The 19665-nt window shown below is 45.6% G+C and overlaps 2 protein-coding genes across 8 annotated transcripts in view; both read right to left on the reverse strand.

Annotated features, from left to right (window-relative positions):
- LOC306697759 (dynamin-1) overlaps positions 1–4013 on the reverse strand; it is a gene marked incomplete at both ends in the record, with an annotated part of 23311 nt that extends 19298 nt beyond the window's left edge. For both annotated transcript variants that reach the window (XM_079161791.1, XM_079161792.1), the window contains 5 exons: positions 929–1027; positions 1315–1518; positions 1704–1853; positions 1948–2021; positions 3853–4013. In XM_079161791.1, the coding sequence (XP_079017917.1) occupies positions 929–1027; positions 1315–1518; positions 1704–1853; positions 1948–2021; positions 3853–4013 (688 nt within the window). The remainder of the gene's footprint in view (positions 1–928; positions 1028–1314; positions 1519–1703; positions 1854–1947; positions 2022–3852) is intronic.
- Positions 4014–4984: 971 nt separating this feature from the next.
- On the reverse strand, positions 4985–18973 carry LOC306697133 (FHF complex subunit HOOK-interacting protein 2B-like). 6 transcript variants are annotated; one of them, XM_079160890.1, is made up of 18 exons: positions 18703–18973; positions 17568–17646; positions 17306–17391; positions 17009–17089; positions 16803–16907; positions 16519–16638; positions 16265–16417; positions 15387–15586; positions 12153–12231; positions 11952–12028; positions 11120–11276; positions 10849–11027; positions 10546–10698; positions 10223–10313; positions 7569–7709; positions 6679–6819; positions 6423–6523; positions 4985–5385 (listed from the first exon to the last, which is right to left on the reverse strand). In XM_079160890.1, exons 1-18 carry the CDS (start codon positions 18751–18753, stop codon positions 5283–5285), a joined length of 2097 nt encoding a protein of 698 aa, XP_079017016.1. In that variant the 5' UTR covers positions 18754–18973; the 3' UTR covers positions 4985–5282. The 6 variants fall into 6 exon arrangements, with proteins under 6 accessions (XP_079017016.1, XP_079017015.1, XP_079017012.1 ...); XM_079160889.1 differs by having other exon boundaries at positions 6637–6819; positions 11952–12031; XM_079160886.1 differs by having other exon boundaries at positions 6637–6819; positions 15387–16069.
- Positions 18974–19665: the final 692 nt, after the last annotated feature.

Below are 19665 nucleotides of genomic sequence, written 5' to 3' on the forward strand. Positions count from 1 at the left end.
TATTATTGTAACCTGAGATCAGAGTGTATCATTGTAACCTGAGATCAGAGTGTATCATTGTAACCTGAGATCAGAGTGTATTATTATAACCTGAGATCAGAGTGTATCATTATAACCTGAGATCAGAGTGTATCATTGTAACCTGAGATCAGAGTGTATTATTATAACCTGAGATCAGAGTGTATTATTGTAACCTGAGATCAGAGTGTGTTATTGTAACCTGAGTTCAGAGTGTATTATTGTAACCTGAGTTCAGAGTGTATTATTGTAATTTGAGATCAGAGTGTATTATTGTAACCTGAGTTCAGAGTGTATTATTGTAACCTGAGTTCAGAGTGTATTATTGTAATTTGAGATCAGAGTGTATTATTGTAACCTGAGATCAGAGTGTATTATTATAACCTGAGATCAGAGTGTATCATTGTAACCTGAGATCAGAGTGTATTATTATAACCTGAGATCAGAGTGTATTATTGTAACCTGAGATCAGAGTGTATCATTGTAACCTGAGATCAGAGTGTATTATTATAACCTGAGATCAGAGTGTATCATTGTAACCTGAGATCAGAGTGTATTATTATAACCTGAGATCAGAGTGTATCATTGTAACCTGAGATCAGAGTGTATTATTATAACCTGAGATCAGAGTGTATCATTGTAACCTGAGATCAGAGTGTATTATTGTAACCTGAGATCAGAGTGTATCATTGTAACCTGAGATCAGAGTGTATCATTGTAACCTGAGATCAGAGTGTATTATTATAACCTGAGATCAGAGTGTATCATTGTCTCTGTGAGGACACCTGGGACCTGTTACCTGCATGTTGAATGCTTCTTTTCCAATGTGTTTCTTCACAAAGTCTTTCTTGTTGGTTTAAATATCTTTAGGGTCTTTTTCGGGATGCTGGTTTAAAACCGTACTTCTCACCTCTGCGTAGTGGAAGCAGCTTGTTCTCCAGGATGTCTCTGGCGTCCGTCCCTTCGTCCATAAGGTCCAGTTTGGTGATTACACCGATGGTCCTCAGACCTGAACACACAAGTTCTTAATTTAAACCCACCAACAGATCACAAGCATGGACGGACGTGTGAGGGACGCTGGGAATGGCACTGTCCAGGTCCAGGTCCAGGTCCAGGTCTAGGGGCCCACTGAGGCTTTGGGCCCCTAGACCTGGACCTGGTAGGCCTGCTCAGAATTATATCTGTGATCAGAGGTATAACATGTTGAAAGTGTAGGAGGTGCAGAAGACGGAGGTGAGGGGTTAAGGGGTTGAGGAGGTGAGGGGTCCAGGGGGTGAGGTTTAGAGGAGGACTGACCTTGGGGGTCCACCTCCTTAGCGATCTTCAGAGCGTCAGAGTTAGCGAGGTCAGAGTTGGCAGGAGAAACAGCCAATAGGAGACAGTTGTCTTTGGTCACAAACTGCATCAACATCTCTCTGATCTGGTTCTCAATGTCTGCCGGTTGATCCCCAACAGGGACTTTAGTCATTCCAGGAAGATCCACCAGGGTCAGGTTCAGGACTGAGGACACAAGGACAGAGTCAGGTTGAGGACTGAGGACGGAGGACAGAGTCAGGTATTACTGTGTATTATTAGTGTGTTACCATTGGGGGAGTACACCCTGAGGTTGATGGGTACATGTGTGTGTATTAGTGTGTATTAGTTGTATTATTAGTGTGTATTAACGTGTAATAATACTGTGTTACCATTAGGAGAGTACACCCTGAGGTTGATGGGTACCGGACTGATTCCTTTGTTCTGTCCGGTGATTCGATCCGTTTCAGCTTCGATCTCCTGACGAACTTCATCAAAGTCAATGAACTTCTTCCCTTTACAGTGAAGGAACTCTGCATATTCTGATAAATACACATCACATGATCAGTCACATGATCAGTCACATGATCAGGTTCATGTTCGCAGTGTAACCCTGATGACAGGAAACCATCTCACCTGTTGGACAGTTGATGAGCTGCAGCACCAGAGGACGACGAGTCACAATACCTGAACCACGAGGGAGGAAGTCTCTGAGGGAGGAAGAGGAGGAGGAGGAGGTTATTCCATGACACATATTATCTTAGAGTACAGAGTACCTGAACAGGTAGAGAACAGAGTACCTGAACAGGTAGAGAACAGAGTACCTGAACAGGTAGAGAACAGAGTACCTGAACAGGTAGAGAACAGAGTACCTGAGCAGGTAGAGAACAGAGTACCTGAACAGGTAGTGAACAGAGTACCTGAACAGGTAGTGAACAGAGTACCTGAGCAGGTAGAGAACAGAGTACCTGAGCAGGTAGTGAACAGAGTACCTGAACAGGTAGAGAACAGAGTACCTGAACAGGTAGTGAACAGAGTACCTGAACAGGTAGAGAACAGAGTACCTGAGCAGGTAGTGAACAGAGTACCTGAGCAGGTAGTGAACAGAGTACCTAAACAGGTAGTGAACAGAGTACCTGAGCAGGTAGAGAACAGAGTACCTGAACAGGTAGTGAACAGAGTACCTAAACAGGTAGTGAACAGAGTACCTGAGCAGGTAGAGAACAGAGTACCTGAACAGGTAGTGAACAGAGTACCTGAACAGGTAGAGAACAGAGTACCTGAGCAGGTAGAGAACAGAGTACCTGAGCAGGTAGAGAACAGAGTACCTGAACAGGTAGTGAACAGAGTACCTGAACAGGTAGAGAACAGAGTACCTGAACAGGTAGAGAACAGAGTACCTGAGCAGGTAGAGAACAGAGTACCTGAACAGGTAGTGAACAGAGTACCTAAACAGGTAGTGAACAGAGTACCTGAACAGGTAGAGAACAGAGTACCTGAACAGGTAGAGAACAGAGTACCTGAACAGGTAGAGAACAGAGTACCTGAACAGGTAGAGAACAGAGTACCTGAACAGGTAGAGAACAGAGTACCTGAACAGGTAGTGAACAGAGTACCTGTTATCTCTGTTAGCTCTGTTTTCTCTGTTAATCCATGATGAGCTCCACTGCTACAGAACGACATAAAACCCTCCACATCAACAAACATTTACACTTTATCCTAAACATTATATATGACGTCATTATGCAGACGGCACTCTGTTCTATGTTCTCGTCACCAGGAGAGAAAGAACTTCTACCATCTTTAGAGCTGAACCAGGTGACATCACTGTGATGTCACCTGAGCTGATCTCAGGTGTGAAACAATCAAACACTGAATAAGACGTCACAGAAGTAAATATATATATATATATATATATATATATATATATATATTTAAGTTCAAATGTAAGGAAGTGATTTTAAATATGTGAAGCTGAGACACTAAATATGTTTCAGATGATATATGATACAATCTAATGTTATAATATATTATATTATTATATATATATATATATAATAATATTATATATATATATTATATTATATAGCTGTATTCTATATTTTGAACCATTTCCTGTAGCAGTTGATTTATTCAGCGGTCAGTGGCCTTCAGTCAGCTGGGCGGCTCCTTCAGACACACACACAGACAGACAGACTCACACACACACAGACACACACACACACACACATACAGACACACACACACACACACACACACACACACACACACACACACACATACAGACACACACACACACACACACACACACACACACACATACAGACACACACACACACACACACACACACACACACACACATACAGACACACACACACACACACACACACACACACACACACACACACACACACATACAGACACACACACACACACACACACACACACACACACATACAGACACACACACACACACACACACACACACACACACACACACACACACACACACACACATACAGACAGACAGACAGACTCACTTCCCCACGAAGTTCTCCAGCACCGAGCTCTTCCCCGCGCTCTGCCCGCCAACCACAGCGATCTGCGGGAGGTCGAGGCTCGAGTTCTGCCCGATGGACGAGAAGGCGTCCTGGAGCTTATTCACCAGCGGGATGAGGTCCTCCATCCCACGGTTACCCATGGCCGCGGAGAGACAGACAGGTGGAAAGAGAGAGAGAGAGACGGAGGAGAAGCTGCAGGAGAATCAGTCAGACAGACAGGCAGGCAGCAGAGACGCAGCAGCCGATCCGTCTGTCGCTCCGGTCTACCGGTCTCACGTCATGCCGCTGTCCTCGTGCAGCCGTTGATCGATGATCAGAACGCTGTATCGATGATGATGAAGAAGATGCTCCAGATGTGACCTTCAGCTCTCCTCCTCTCCTTCTCTCCTCCGCTGCAGGGAGGAACTCGTGCATCCGGTACGGACCTTCACAATAAAAGTCTGGGATCGTCCTGATATTGAAATTCTAAATAAATCCCAAAATAATCAGTCTGACACAATCATGTCTTTATTCTCCTTTATATTCATACATAGTATTATTATTATTTTTAAGAGAATAATAATTATGTTTCTTTTCTCTTTGGATTCATATATTTAGATTAATATTACTTCCGGTTATCAGGAGCTCTGGAGGAGGAGGAGGAGGAAGAGGAAGAGGAAGAGGAAGAGGAGGAAGAGGAGGAGGAGGAGGAGGAGAAGGATCCCCTCCTACATACAGTACACAGTAAATACACAGAACTGCTCACAGAGATGAGTCTAGTCTGCAGGTCGAGGACTGAAGGTCTCAATAAAACCTTTAACCAGACTCAGGTATTGTACAAGTACACAGTAAAATACACCGACGCTGTACTTCAGGGTATCAGAGACCACCATTACACCTGAGTCTTTCATCACATGATGGATCACTTCAGCTTCCTGTGATCCATTGATCAAACATCAAGAAACGTTTTTAAACTAACTATACATATATATGACATATATATATATATATATATATATATATATACACATACACATATATATGTATGTTATTTATTATTAATAATCATAATGTTTGTTCACATTGTTTTCTTTTTTACTTTGATGTCAACAAAGACAGAGAGAGACAGACGACCAGGAGGAGGACTTTATTGATCCTCTATCAATCAGATCAAAGACAAACTGATGGAAGAATATTAAAACTATAATAAATTACTAAAACTGCTGTTTGTGTGCAGGTTGTGATGTCACAGTGATGTCACTATGACGTCACAGTGACATCAGAATGTAAAATCAGGGTGATGTGAGACAAGTGATTAAGGCTTCCAATAGGTTCACATCTTTAGTCCAGGTGGATCAGCAGAGTTCTCTGTTCCAGTACATACAGGTGTACCTGTCCTCAGGTAGAAGATCACTGCCGGTCCAGGTGCGTCACTGCCGGTCCAAGGGTAGTTTGACAAAGGCAATGGCGGCGAGCTCCTTACAGAACTCCTCGAGGACGACGAGTCCTCTCAGCAGCGTCAAGTGCTCCAGTCTGAGGATAAATCCACAGGTGAGCTCAGGTAAGTTCAGTAAACACAGGTAATTACAGGTAAGTTCAGTAAACACAGGTAATTACAGGTAAGTTCAGTAAACACAGGTAATTACAGGTAAGTTCAGTAAACACAGGTAATTACAGGTAAGTTCAGTAAACTCAGGTAAACACAGGTAAGTACGGTAAACACAGGTAAGTTCAGTAAACACAGGTAATTACAGGTAAGTTCAGTAAACACAGGTAATTACAGGTAAGTTCAGTAAACTCAGGTAAGTTCAGTAAACACAGGTAAGTACGGTAAACACAGGTAAGTTCAGTAAACACAGGTAATTACAGGTAAGTTCAGTAAACACAGGTAATTACAGGTAAGTTCAGTAAACACAGGTAATTACAGGTAAGTACGGTAAACACAGGTAAGTTCAGTAAACTCAGGTAAACACAGGTAAGTACGGTAAACACAGGTAAGTTCAGTAAACACAGGTAATTACAGGTAAGATCAGTAAACACAGGTAATTACAGGTAAGTTTAGTAAACACAGGTAATTACAGGTAAGTACAGTAAACTCAGGTAAGTTCAGTAAACACAGGTAATTACAGGTAAGTTCAGTAAACTCAGGTAAACACAGGTAAGTACAGTAAACACAGGTAAGTTCAGTAAACTCAGGTAAACACAGGTAAGTTCAGTAAACACAGGTAAACACAGGTAAGTTCAGTAAACACAGGTAAACACAGGTAAGTTCAGTAAACACAGGTAAGTACAGTAAACACAGGTAAGTACAGTAAACTCAGGTAAGTTCAGTAAACTCAGGTAAACACAGGTAAGTTCAGTAAACACAGGTAAGTACAGTAAACACAGGTAAGTACAGTAAACACAGGTAAGTTCAGTAAACTCAGGTAATTACAGTAAACACAGGTAAGTTCAGTAAACACAGGTAAGTTCAGTAAACACAGGTAAGTACAGTAAACTCAGGTAAGTTCAGTAAACACAGGTAATTACAGGTAAGTTCAGTAAACTCAGGCAGACAGACCGGTAGTTACCCAGTGTTGTGGTTCAGTCCGAGCAGGTCTCTCCTGGTGTTCAACAGTCTGTCTGTCAGGTTGGGAATCTGCTGGATTCTCTGCATCAACTCTCCCATCAACTGAGACACAGGCAGACAGGCAGACAGGCAGACAGACAGGTAAAAAAGACAGGTGAGTCAATTCAATCTTAATGTAGATCATATTTCAAAGTTTAAAAGTCAGCTGCACCGACCTGGAGCAGTGAGACAGGTGTATGTCTGTCTGTGCGTCTTACCCTGATGAGGACAGAGAACAGCGACCTGGAGCAGTAAGACAGGTGTATGTAGGGGTTGAGCAGGTATTCGTGCAGCAGCAGGTGGTTGAAGGACGACAGTCTGGACAGAACTGCAGTCAGTTTCAGGTTCAACTCGTACGGCTGAAATCACACAAGATCCCCAATAACACACCTGTGACAGGTGTACAGGTGAGTCATCGTCACACAGGACAAACATGTGTACAGGTGAGTCATCCTCACACAGGACAAACATGTGTACAGGTGAGTCATCCTCACACAGGACAGACAGGTGTACAGGTGAGTCATCCTCACACAGGACAGACATGTGTACAGGTGAGTCATCCTCACACAGGACAAACATGTGTACAGGTGAGTCATCCTCACACAGGACAAACAGGTGTACAGGTGAGTCATCCTCACACAGGACAAACATGTGTACAGGTGAGTCATCCTCACACAGGACAGACATGTGTACAGGTGAGTCATCCTCACACAGGACAGACAGGTGTACAGGTGAGTCATCCTCACACAGGACAGACAGGTGTACAGGTGAGTCATCCTCACACAGGACAGACATGTGTACAGGTGAGTCATCCTCACACAGGACAAACATGTGTACAGGTGAGTCATCCTCACACAGGACAGACATGTGTACAGGTGAGTCATCCTCACACAGGACAGACAGGTGTACAGGTGAGTCATCCTCACACAGGACAGACATGTGTACAGGTGAGTCATCGTCACACAGGACAAACATGTGTACAGGTGAGTCATCCTCACACAGGACAGACATGTGTACAGGTGAGTCATCCTCACACAGGACAGACAGGTGTACAGGTGAGTCATCCTCACACAGGACAGTGACATCAGACAGACAGGTGGGTATCTACCTGCTCCAGGACGCGTCCCAGTCGGTCGAACAGCACTTTCAGCAGGTGACCTTCAAAGAACTCCTTCACCTCACCTGAGGAGGGGGGGGGGAGACTGAGCGGCCAATCCCACGACAGAGAGAGAGACCGACACTCTGTAACCTGACGAAGGAGGAGGAGCATCAGAAACAGCTATCTCTGTGAGGACTAACCAGTTAACATGAGTGTGTGCATTTTGCTTCTGGAGGGACACTGAACTACTGCCTCACCTAGAATAGACGAAGTATGTTGTTCTTGCTTTTACATGTTGTTATTAGCTGTACCTCGGCTGCTTCAGTGTGAATACTTGTGCAGTTCCTGTCTGTGTGAGGAGGTGTGCTTTGGGTTTCACCGAGTCAATTGCTCTGCAAAGTGCCAGGAACGTGGCTTGCACTCCTGGCAGACAATGAGCAACCAGTAGACAGCTGTCCTGAACCACTGCTGAGTTCATCTCGGCTACGCTTCCTTGCTCTCCCTCAACCTTCTTGCTCTAACTGAGACCTGGATCACACCAGAACCTCCACCACACCAGCAGCTCTGTGAGACGTGAACTCTTTCTCTCACAGAGCTGTGAGGTGAGGCGGTGGAACTGGCTGCTCATCATCCGGTCCAGCTCTCCGGTGCTGTTGTGTGTCGCCCACCAGGCCTCTTGGTGAGTTCCTGGAGGAGCTCCACACATTAGTCTCTCACTTCCATGACGACGGCTCCGCACTCATCCTGCTCAGTGACTTCAACATCCAGACTCATAAGTGAACCTCTTCTCTCCTTCCTCTCCTCCTTTGACCTTTACCACTCCTCTTCTCCTCCTACCCACAAGGCAACCAGCTGGATCTCATCTTCACTAGACACTGTTCTACTGCCAACCTCTCCGTCACTCCCCTCCAGCTCTCTGAGCACTACTTCATGTCCTACTCCCTCTCCTCTCCTCCTCCCTTACTTCCTCCACCTACCCACATGGTCTCTACCCGTAGTCATCTTCACTCCCTCTCCCGCTGATCTTTCCTCTTCTGTTACCTCTGCTCTCCTTGAATCCTTCTCTGCTATCCCCTGATGCTGCTGCTGATCTCCTCAGCATCCTTTCTTCTTCGTTGGACGTCCTCTGTCCCTTCACCTCCAGGCCTGCACGGCCAACCCCCCCCCCCCCCCCCCATGTCTGTGGGCCTCAGTGCTGCTGACAGACGGAGCCTCAGAGAGGCTGAGCGTAAATGGAGAAAAGGCAAAACTTCTTAACTTTCTATCTCTTCTTTCCACGTTCTCCTCCTCTCTATCTGCTGCTAAAGCTGCTTTCTTCCGCTCTAAAATCCTAACTTCTGCTTCCAATCCTAAAAAACGTTCTCTTCACTCCTCCAACCCCCTCCTCCTACTTCCTCCCTTCTCCCTGATGATTTTGCCAACTTCTTTGACAAGAAAGTAAACGACATCAGATCCTCCTCTCAGCTCCCCTCTCCCTCTCTACCCCCTCAGCTCTCCCTCCCCTCTTCATGCCCCATCTCACCCTATCTGGCTCCCCTCTCTCCTAACGAGGTCCTCAACCTTGTAACATCTAACCGTCCCACCACGTGCTCTCTTGATCCGATCCCTCCCCTCTTCTTCAGTCTATTGCGACTGAACTCCTTCCTTTCCTCACCCACCTCATCAACACATCTCTCGTCTCAGGATGCTTTTCCACGGCTTTCCAGACTGCCAGAGTCGCCCCCCTTCTGAAGAAACCATCACTTGATCCCTCTGACGTCAAGAACTTCAGACCGGTTTCTCTTCAACCCTTTCTATCCAAAACACTTGAACGTCTTTAACCAACTGTCTTCCTATCTCCATCAGAACAGCCTCTTGGACCCCCACCAGTCCAGGTTCAAGGTGGGTCACTGGACTGAGACAGCCCTCCTTAAGGTGACGGAGTCGCTTCCCCCTGGAAGAGCTAACTCTCTCTCCTCTGTCCTGGTTCTCCTGGACCTGTCCACCAGATCCTCCTCTCCACCCTCGAGGGGATGGCGTCTCAGGCTCTGCTCTCTCCCTGTTTGCATCCTACCTGACAGGTGGATCCTACACGGTGACATGGAGGGGGGCCGTGTCGGAACCACGCATGCTGACTACGGGGGTTCCACGAGGTTCAGTCCTGGGCCCCCTTCTCTTCTCGCTCTACACAACATCTCTGGTTCTGTTATTCGCTCACATGACTTCTCCTCCCATTGTGATGCTGATGACACCCAGCTGGTCTTGTCATTTCCTCCGGTGACACTCAAGTGGAGGTACGCATCGCTGTGTGCTTGGCTGACATCTTGAAGTGGATGACGACACACCACCTGAAGCTGAACCTGTACCAAACCGAGCTACTGTTCCTCCCGGTGAAGGGCTGCCCGCACCAAGACCCGTCCATCACCATGGACGAGACCGTGGTGACGCCAACGTGGACTGCGAGGAACCTGGTTGTGACCCTGGACGACCAGCTGTCGTTCTCAGCAAACATCTCATCGGTTACACGCTCCTGTAGATTCCTGCTCTACAACATCAGGAGGATTCTCCTCTTCCTCACTGAGGAGACGGATTACTGACTGAGTTAGCTGCTAGCCTGCCACGCTTTCCCCGGGGCAGGACCCACTCACGCTACAGTGTGTGTGTGTGTGTGTGTGTCCTCTGACCTGTGTGTGAGCATCGTGGACGTACGACTCGTATCCTCCTTCCTGCAGCAGCTGAGAGGATCGAACCTGAACCGGAACTAAACACAGGAAACTACACACACACACACACACACACACACACACACACACACACACACACACACACACACACACACACACACACACACACACACACACACACACACACACACACACACACACACACACACACACACACACACACACACACGTTTATGTTGTTTCATCTCCTCTGACGTTGCTCCGTTCACATTGTTCTTTAACAGGAAGTTATCCGTAGCCAATCAGACGTGAGTATGTGTTACCTGTTGACAACATCAGCAGCTGATCCCAGACCAGAGGGAGGAGGAGGACCGGAGGAGAGAGGAGGAGGAGATGGAGGAGGAGGAGGAGGATGGAGGAGCAGCTGACTGTCTGACAACAAGCTGTCAGAGAAGAACGGGTCCTCATCCAGACCACTGGACACACACACACACACACACACACACACACACACACACACACACACACACACACACACACAGATTGATATGTTTATTCCATTTCATAATCAGCTGTTGGAGGTTTTTCAGACGTCCTGCTGTGATGTCACAGTGCGTTGGACTCACTCGCTGTCCTCGCTGTCCTCGCTGTCCTCGGGGCTCTCGGCGTACCTGTCGTCCTGTCCTGCAGCAGGTGGAGACAGGTAACTACGACTCTGTAGGAAACTCAACACCAGCACGTCCAGAATGTCCCTGTGAGGCTTCTGTAGTAACTCGTCCACCAGAGACAGAGATGCCAGGCTGATCTGTGGACCGTCAGATATAAATATATACCGTGTGTATTTATATATATTTATATATATTTATATATATGTCCTTGTCCTGGAGCTGGACTCACCTGGTCAGAGATGTGGTCGCATCGCTGCAGCAGCAGCTGAGTCAGAGTCTGAGTCCTCAGCAGGAAGTGAACCAGCTGATCCATCAGAGACGAGGACTGAACCAGTCTGACAGCAGCACAGAGGACGGAGGTGGAGACCAGGACCACCTGTTCACACCTGGACCACAGACACACACCTGAACCACCTGTTCACACCTGAACCACAGACACACACCTGAACCACCTGTTCACACCTGGACCACAGACACACACCTGAACCACAGACACACACCTGAACCACCTGTTCACACCTGAACCACAGACACACACCTGAACCACCTGTTCACACCTGGACCACAGACACACACCTGAACCACAGACACACACCTGAACCACCTGTTCACACCTGAACCACAGACACACACCTGAACCACCTGTTCACACCTGGACCACAGACACACACCTGGACCACAGACACACACCTGAACCACCTGTTCACACCTGGACCACAGACACACACCTGAACCACCTGTTCACACCTGAACCACAGACACACACCTGAACCACCTGTTCACACCTGAACCACAGACACACACCTGAACCACAGACACACACCTGAACCACAGACACACACCTGAACCACCTGTTCACACCTGGACCACAGACACACACCTGAACCACAGACACACACCTGAACCACAGACACACACCTGAACCACCTGTTCACACCTGGACCACAGACACACACCTGGACCACCTGTTCACACCTGAACTGTAGTATAACTGTACAGTCGGTACACAGAGTTAACGTGTTGTACGGTAGTATAACGTGTAGTACTGTAGTATAACTTACGTTTGTAGCAGCTGAGGCTGAAGAACGTCAACCAACCAAAACCGATGAACACACTGAGCTAGCTTCACTGCTAACACCTGCTAACACACACACACACACACACACACACACACACACAGTGTGACACACATCGCACAAACACTTTGAGATGTATACTGATGCACATTGTGTGTGTGTGTGTGTGTGTGTGTGTGTGTGTACCTGAGGTGCTTCCCTCATCAGCTGATCCAGGAAGTCCAGCCAGGAGAAGAAGCTGGTCATGTGATCAGAGGACTGAGAGCTGAGAACACAAAGAGCCCAAATTCAACTCGCTCATATTATCTTCTCTGAGCTCTGATTGGTCGGTGAGACATCTCCAGCATCAGTTACCATGGTTACCATGGTGATGTACCAGGTAAGAAGTGAAGTTACCTGATAAAGGACGCAGTACTACTGTCATCAGTACACAGAAGTACTCGCTTTTATTACTGCTACTACTAATATTAAAACTTGTGTGTATTCAGTGTGTATTCAGTGTGTATTTAGTGTGTACATAGTGTGTATTCAGAGTGTGTATTCAGTGTGTATTTAGTGTGTACATAGTGTGTATTCAGTGTGTACATAGTGTGTATTCAGTGTGTATTCAGTGTGTACATAGTGTGTATTCAGTGTGTATTAAGTGTGTATTCAGTGTATTCAGAGTGTGTATTCAGTGTGTATTTAGTGTGTACATAGTGTGTATTCAGAGTGTGTATTCAGTGTGTATTCAGTGTGTACATAGTGTGTATTCAGAGTGTGTATTCAGTGTGTATTCAGTGTGTACATAGTGTGTATTTAGTGTGTACATAGTGTGTATTCAGTGTGTACATAGTGTGTATTCAGTGTGTATTCAGTGTGTACATAGTGTGTATTCAGTGTGTACATAGTGTGTATTCAGTGTGTATTCAGTGTGTACATAGTGTGTATTCAGTGTGTATTCAGTGTGTACATAGTGTGTATTCAGAGTGTATTCAGTGTGTACATAGTGTGTATTCAGTGTGTATTCAGAGTGTACATAGTGTGTATTCAGAGTGTATTCAGTGTGTATTCAGTGTGTACATAGTGTGTATTCAGTGTGTATTCAGTGTGTATTCAGTGTGTACATAGTGTGTATTCAGTGTGTACATAGTGTGTATTCAGTGTGTATTCAGTGTGTAGTCAGTGTGTACATAGTGTGTATTCAGTGTGTATTCAGTGTGTATTCAGTGTGTACATAGTGTGTATTCAGTGTGTATTCAGTGTGTATTCAGTGTGTACATAGTGTGTATTCAGTGTGTACATAGTGTGTATTCAGTGTGTATTCAGTGTGTATTCAGTGTGTATTCAGTGTGTACATAGTGTGTATTCAGTGTGTATTCAGTGTGTACATAGTGTGTATTCAGTGTGTATTCAGTGTGTATTCAGTGTGTATTCAGTGTGTATTCAGTGTGTATTCAGTGTGTACTTAGTGTGTATTCAGTGTGTATTTAGTGTGTACATAGTGTGTATTCAGTGTGTACATAGTGTGTATTCAGAGTGTATTCAGTGTGTACATAGTGTGTATTCAGTGTGTATTCAGTGTGTATTCAGTGTGTATTAAGTGTGTACATATTGTGTATTCAGTGTGTATTTATTGTGTACATAGTGTGTATTCAGTGTGTACATAGTGTGTATTCAGAGTGTATTCAGTGTGTACATAGTGTGTATTCAGAGTGTATTCAGTGTGTACAGTGTGTATTTAGTGTGTACATAGTGTGTATTCAGTGTGTACATAGTGTGTATTCAGTGTGTACATAGTGTGTATTCAGAGTGTATTCAGTGTGTACATAGTGTGTATTCAGAGTGTATTCAGTGTGTACATAGTGTGTATTTAGTGTGTACATAGTGTGTACATAGTGTGTATTCAGTGTGTACATAGTGTGTATTCAGTGTGTATTCAGTGTGTATTCAGTGTGTATTCAGTGTGTACATAGTGTGTATTCAGAGTGTATTCAGTGTGTATAGTGTGTATTCAGAGTGTATTCAGTGTGTACATAGTGTGTATTTAGTGTGTACATAGTGTGTACATAGTGTGTATTCAGTGTGTACATAGTGTGTATTCAGTGTGTACATAGTGTGTATTCAGAGTGTATTCAGTGTGTACATAGTGTGTATTTAGTGTGTACATAGTGTGTACATAGTGTGTATTCAGTGTGTACATAGTGTGTATTCAGTGTGTATTCAGTGTGTATTCAGTGTGTATTCAGTGTGTACATAGTGTGTATTCAGTGTGTACAGTGTGTATTCAGTGTGTATTCAGTGTGTATTCAGTGTGTACAGTGTGTACAGTGTGTATTCAGTGTGTATTCAGTGTGTACATAGTGTGTATTCAGTGTGTACATAGTGTGTATTCAGTGTGTACATAGTGTGTATTCAGTGTGTATTCAGTGTGTACATAGTGTGTATTCAGTGTGTATTCAGTGTGTACATAGTGTGTATTCAGAGTGTATTCAGTGTGTACATAGTGTGTATTCAGAGTGTATTCAGTGTGTACATAGTGTGTATTCAGTGTGTATTCAGTGTGTATTAAGTGTGTACATAGTGTGTATTCAGTGTGTATTTAGTGTGTACATAGTGTGTATTCAGTGTGTACATAGTGTGTATTCAGAGTGTATTCAGTGTGTACATAGTGTGTATTCAGAGTGTATTCAGTGTGTACATAGTGTGTATTTAGTGTGTACATAGTGTGTATTCAGTGTGTACATAGTGTGTATTCAGTGTGTACATAGTGTGTATTCAGAGTGTATTCAGTGTGTACATAGTGTGTATTCAGAGTGTATTCAGTGTGTACATAGTGTGTATTTAGTGTGTACATAGTGTGTACATAGTGTGTATTCAGTGTGTACATAGTGTGTATTCAGTGTGTATTCAGTGTGTATTCAGTGTGTATTCAGTGTGTACATAGTGTGTATTCAGAGTGTATTCAGTGTGTATAGTGTGTATTCAGAGTGTATTCAGTGTGTACATAGTGTGTATTTAGTGTGTACATAGTGTGTACATAGTGTGTATTCAGTGTGTACATAGTGTGTATTCAGTGTGTACATAGTGTGTATTCAGAGTGTATTCAGTGTGTACATAGTGTGTATTTAGTGTGTACATAGTGTGTACATAGTGTGTATTCAGTGTGTACATAGTGTGTATTCAGTGTGTATTCAGTGTGTATTCAGTGTGTATTCAGTGTGTACATAGTGTGTATTCAGTGTGTACAGTGTGTATTCAGTGTGTATTCAGTGTGTATTCAGTGTGTACAGTGTGTATTCAGTGTGTATTCAGTGTGTACATAGTGTGTATTCAGTGTGTACATAGTGTGTATTCAGTGTGTACATAGTGTGTATTCAGTGTGTATTCAGTGTGTATTCAGTGTGTATTCAGTGTGTACAGTGTGTATTCAGTGTGTACCTCCATGGTGTATGAGGCCAGCTCTGCACCTCTCCAGGGTCCAGACTCTCCAGAGGCAGCAGGGAGTAAAGCTCCAGCAGCCTCCCAGCCAGCAGCTCTCCCAGCTGGGTACGCTCGGACAGAATCTCCCCCGAAGATTCAGACTGGAGAGCAGAAAGCAGCAGGAGGCTGTGATAGGCCTTCAGACACACCGGGGCCCTCTGTGGAGACACAACAACAACAACAACAACAACACCACCGTTAGCCTTCAGACACACCGGAGCCCTCTGTGGAGACACAACAACAACAACAACAACACCACCGTTAGCCTTCAGACACACCGGGGCCCTCTGTGGAGACACAACAACAACAACAACAACACCACCGTTAGCCTTCAGACACACCGGGGCCCTCTGTGGAGACACAACAACAACAACAACAACAACACCACTGTTAGCCTTCAGACACACCGGAGCCCTCTGTGGAGACACAACAACAACAACAACAACAACAACAACAACAACACCGTTAGCCTTCAGACACACCGGGGCCCTCTGTGGAGACACAACAACAACAACAACAACAACAACAACACCACCGTTAGCCTTCAGACACACCGGGGCCCTCTGTGGAGACACAACAACAACAACAACAACAACAACAACAACAACAACACCGTTAGCCTTCAGACACACCGGGGCCCTCTGTGGAGACACAACAACAACAACAACAACAACAACAACACCACCGTTAGCCTTCACACACACCGGGGCCCTCTGTGGAGACACAACAGCATGATGACTGATGAGGATCTACGTTGACGTCTCTTTGATCTAAACTGAACTGATTGATCGTGACCTCATTGACCTCGTGACCTCGTGACCTCGTAGTGAACTGACCGGACTCCTGGTGAGCTGCAGCAGAGCCGACAGCAGGCCGGACTCTGTTTGGCCGGAGGGCGGCGGCGGCGGCTCCGTCCTGTGATTGGACGGCTGTGTGCCGGGCTGTGATTGGTCAGAAGCTGATATCCTGGCTGCTGGTTGATCCAGAATCTGGAGATTTAAATGTGATCAGATCAATAAGTGTTTTATTGATCATCACCACATTATTATTATTCATGACTCATTAGTGACGAGGGCGCTGTGGTCGTTACCTGTAAGACGTATCTGAGAGTGGGCGGGTCCTGTTTGACTCTGGAGCAGAGAACCAATAAGAACTGAGCTTCCTCCTTCTCAGTCTGGGAACCAGGAAGTGCACACAGACCAATCAGCTTCTGGGGGCGGAACAGAGGTGATGTCATTACATTACAGTCATTTAGCTTTTATCCAAAGCGGATTACAACAGTGACATCATCATGAGGTTACTGTGCATCAGTGAATTAGAGCAGTTTGTTAGGTCACATGACTCCTCCCCCCCACACCAGGTGTAACAGTTTACCTGCACAGGTCTGTAGACGTTAACCAGCTGTAACAAAGGCTTCTGGATTTGAGACAAGAACTTAGAGAAGAACAGGAAGACCTGCTGGACCATACCGGGGGGGTACTGAGGAAGAGGAGGAGGAGGAGGAGGAATTATTTATTTTGTATGAATTATTATTATCTTATTAACTATTATTAGTAATAGTTATATTGATCTATTGTTACCTGAGCTTTCCCCAGAGTGCACAGAGTCTCCAACAGTTTGTGTTCCAGCAGATACTCCAGACAAGGTCCTGTGTGCTCCACCTGAAGATCAATACACCTGAAGATCAATACACCTGAAGATCAATACACCTGAAGATCAATACACCTGAAGATCAATACACCCGAAGATCAATACAAGATCAATACACCTGAAGATCAATACACCTGAAGATCAATACACCCGAAGATCAATACACCTGAAGATCAATACAGTACAAGTACTACAGTCTGAGTACTTGTCACTGTCAAGTGTGTTACCTGTTGCTTCTCTTCGTACACCAGGATGTCCAACATCTGTCTGAGACACCAGGGGATGTCTGTCTGTCTGACAGGACGACTGTCATCTACACACACACACACACACACACACACACACACACACACACACACACACACACACACACACACACACACACACACACACACACACACACACACACACACACACACACACACACAGGGTGAATCTGATTGGCTGATCAGGTGTGAACAGGTAACTGTGTCTCAGGTGAAACCTCACCTGTTGTCTCTATGTAATAGTTAGTGATTGATTTCCAATGATCCACAAAGGACTCCAGCAGGTCCACTGTAGGCTCCCTCTGAGAGACAGACAGGTAGAGAGACAGACAGGTAGAGAGACAGACAGGTAGAGAGAGAGACAGGTAGAGAGACAGACAGGTAGAGAGACAGACAGGTAGAGAGAGACAGACAGGTAGAGAGAGAGACAGGTAGAGAGAGACAGACAGGTAGAGAGAGAGACAGGTAGAGAGACAGACAGGTAGAGAGAGAGACAGGTAGAGAGACAGACAGGTAGAGAGAGACAGAGAGGTAGAGAGACAGACAGGTAGAGAGAGAGACAGGTAGAGAGAGAGACAGACAGGTAGAGAGAGAGACAGGTAGAGAGACAGACAGGTAGAGAGAGACAGACAGGTAGAGAGAGAGACAGGTAGAGAGACAGACAGGTAGAGAGACAGACAGGTAGAGAGAGAGACAGGTAGAGAGAGAGACAGGTAGAGAGAGAGACAGGTAGAGAGAGACAGACAGGTAGAGAGAGAGACAGGTAGAGAGACAGACAGGTAGAGAGAGAGACAGGTAGAGAGAGACAGACAGAGAGAGAGACAGACAGAGAGAGAGACAGGTAGAGAGAGAGACAGGTAGAGAGAGAGACAGGTAGAGAGAGACAGACAGGTAGAGAGAGAGACAGGTAGAGAGAGAGACAGGTAGAGAGACAGACAGGTAGAGAGAGAGACAGGTAGAGAGAGAGACAGGTAGAGAGAGACAGACAGGTAGAGAGACAGACAGGTAGAGAGAGAGACAGGTAGAGAGAGACAGACAGGTAGAGAGACAGACAGGTAGAGAGAGAGACAGGTAGAGAGAGACAGACAGGTAGAGAGACAGACAGGTAGAGAGAGAGACAGGTAGAGAGAGAGACAGGTAGAGAGACAGATGAAATCTGCATAAAGTTGTGAAGATTTGAATCCTGTGTAGTGACGTCAGTCAGAAGTAATAATTATGAATAATAACTTTTACAACGTGGACAGATGCTAGGTGAGCTAACAGAGGCTAGGTGAGCTAACAGAGGCTAGGTGAGCTAACAGAGGCTAGGTGAGCTAACAGAGGCTAGGTGAGCTAACGTTAACTAGCTGCTAACTCACCGTCTCTAGCGCGTGCAGCAGCATGCTGCCCAGCTTACTGAACGTGTCCATTCTTCCGCCAAAACCGACTGTCCGGTTAAACCCGGTTAAGCCCGGTTAAACCCGGTTAAACCCGGTTTTCTGCGACATGTTGACAACTTCACTGACAGCTGACCGGAAACAACTAACCGGAAACAGCGAAATAAAAACATCCGGGGAGAAGTTTTCAAAATATAAGAACACACATGAGTTTGATCTCAGAATAATTCAGAAAAATAGGCTCGCGCCTCATCGCCTCTTCTTCCGGGTGTGCGCAGCAGCAACACAGTGAAACTGATCTTCTGACGTCATAGAGCAACATTACTACAGTGTGACGTCTTTATCTCGAGAAGACGTCATTTAATAACTTTAAGACTGTCTGTCTCTCTCTCTCTCTCTCTCTCTCTCTCTCTCTGTCTGTCTGTCTCTCTCTCTCTCTGTCTCTCTCTCTCTCTCTCTCTCTCTCTCTCTCTCTCTCTGTCTGTCTGTCTCTCTCTCTCTCTGTCTGTCTGAGGTGGTTCAGCCTCCTGGACTCCTCCCTCTGGAGGTTTTCTGGTCTAACCGGTAGGAGACCCCGGTGAAGACCCAGAACAGCTGGAGGGATTATCTCTCCCAGCTGGCCTCGGGACCCCCCAGAATGAGCTGGAACATGTTGCCAGGGAAGTCTGGGTCAGTCAGCCTGCTGGACTGCTGCACCGCGACCCGACCCGGATAAGAGGAGGAGGATGGAACCACAAGTAACCCTGAATTCAGGGAGCGCAGCTCTCTAGTAGGATAATATGGTTCTATGAGCTCTTTAAGATATGATGGCGTCTGATCAATCAGGGCTTTGTAGGTGAGTAAAAGGGTTTTAAATGATCTTCTAGATGTTACAGGGAGCCGGTGCAGAGAAGCTGATCCAGCAGTAACATGATCTCTTTTCTTAGTTCTTGTTGGTACACGAGC

This window comes from Pholis gunnellus (assembly GCF_910591455.1).
Source record: "Pholis gunnellus genome assembly, chromosome: 6".
Lineage (NCBI taxonomy): Eukaryota > Metazoa > Chordata > Actinopteri > Perciformes > Pholidae > Pholis > Pholis gunnellus.

Excerpts from the sequence above, each read along its gene's own strand:
- LOC306697133 (XM_079160885.1), bottom strand. The coding sequence starts at position 18,753 with ATGGACACGTTCAGTAAGCTGGGCAGCATGCTGCTGCACGCGCTAGAG. Across the intron at positions 12,232-15,386 it reads TGGCCTCATACACCATGGAG|CTCTCAGTCCTCTGATCACA; the intron begins GTACACACTGAA and ends TTGTGTTCTCAG. Across the intron at positions 7,710-10,222 it reads TCCACGATGCTCACACACAG|GTTACAGAGTGTCGGTCTCT; the intron begins GTCAGAGGACAC and ends CTCCTTCGTCAG.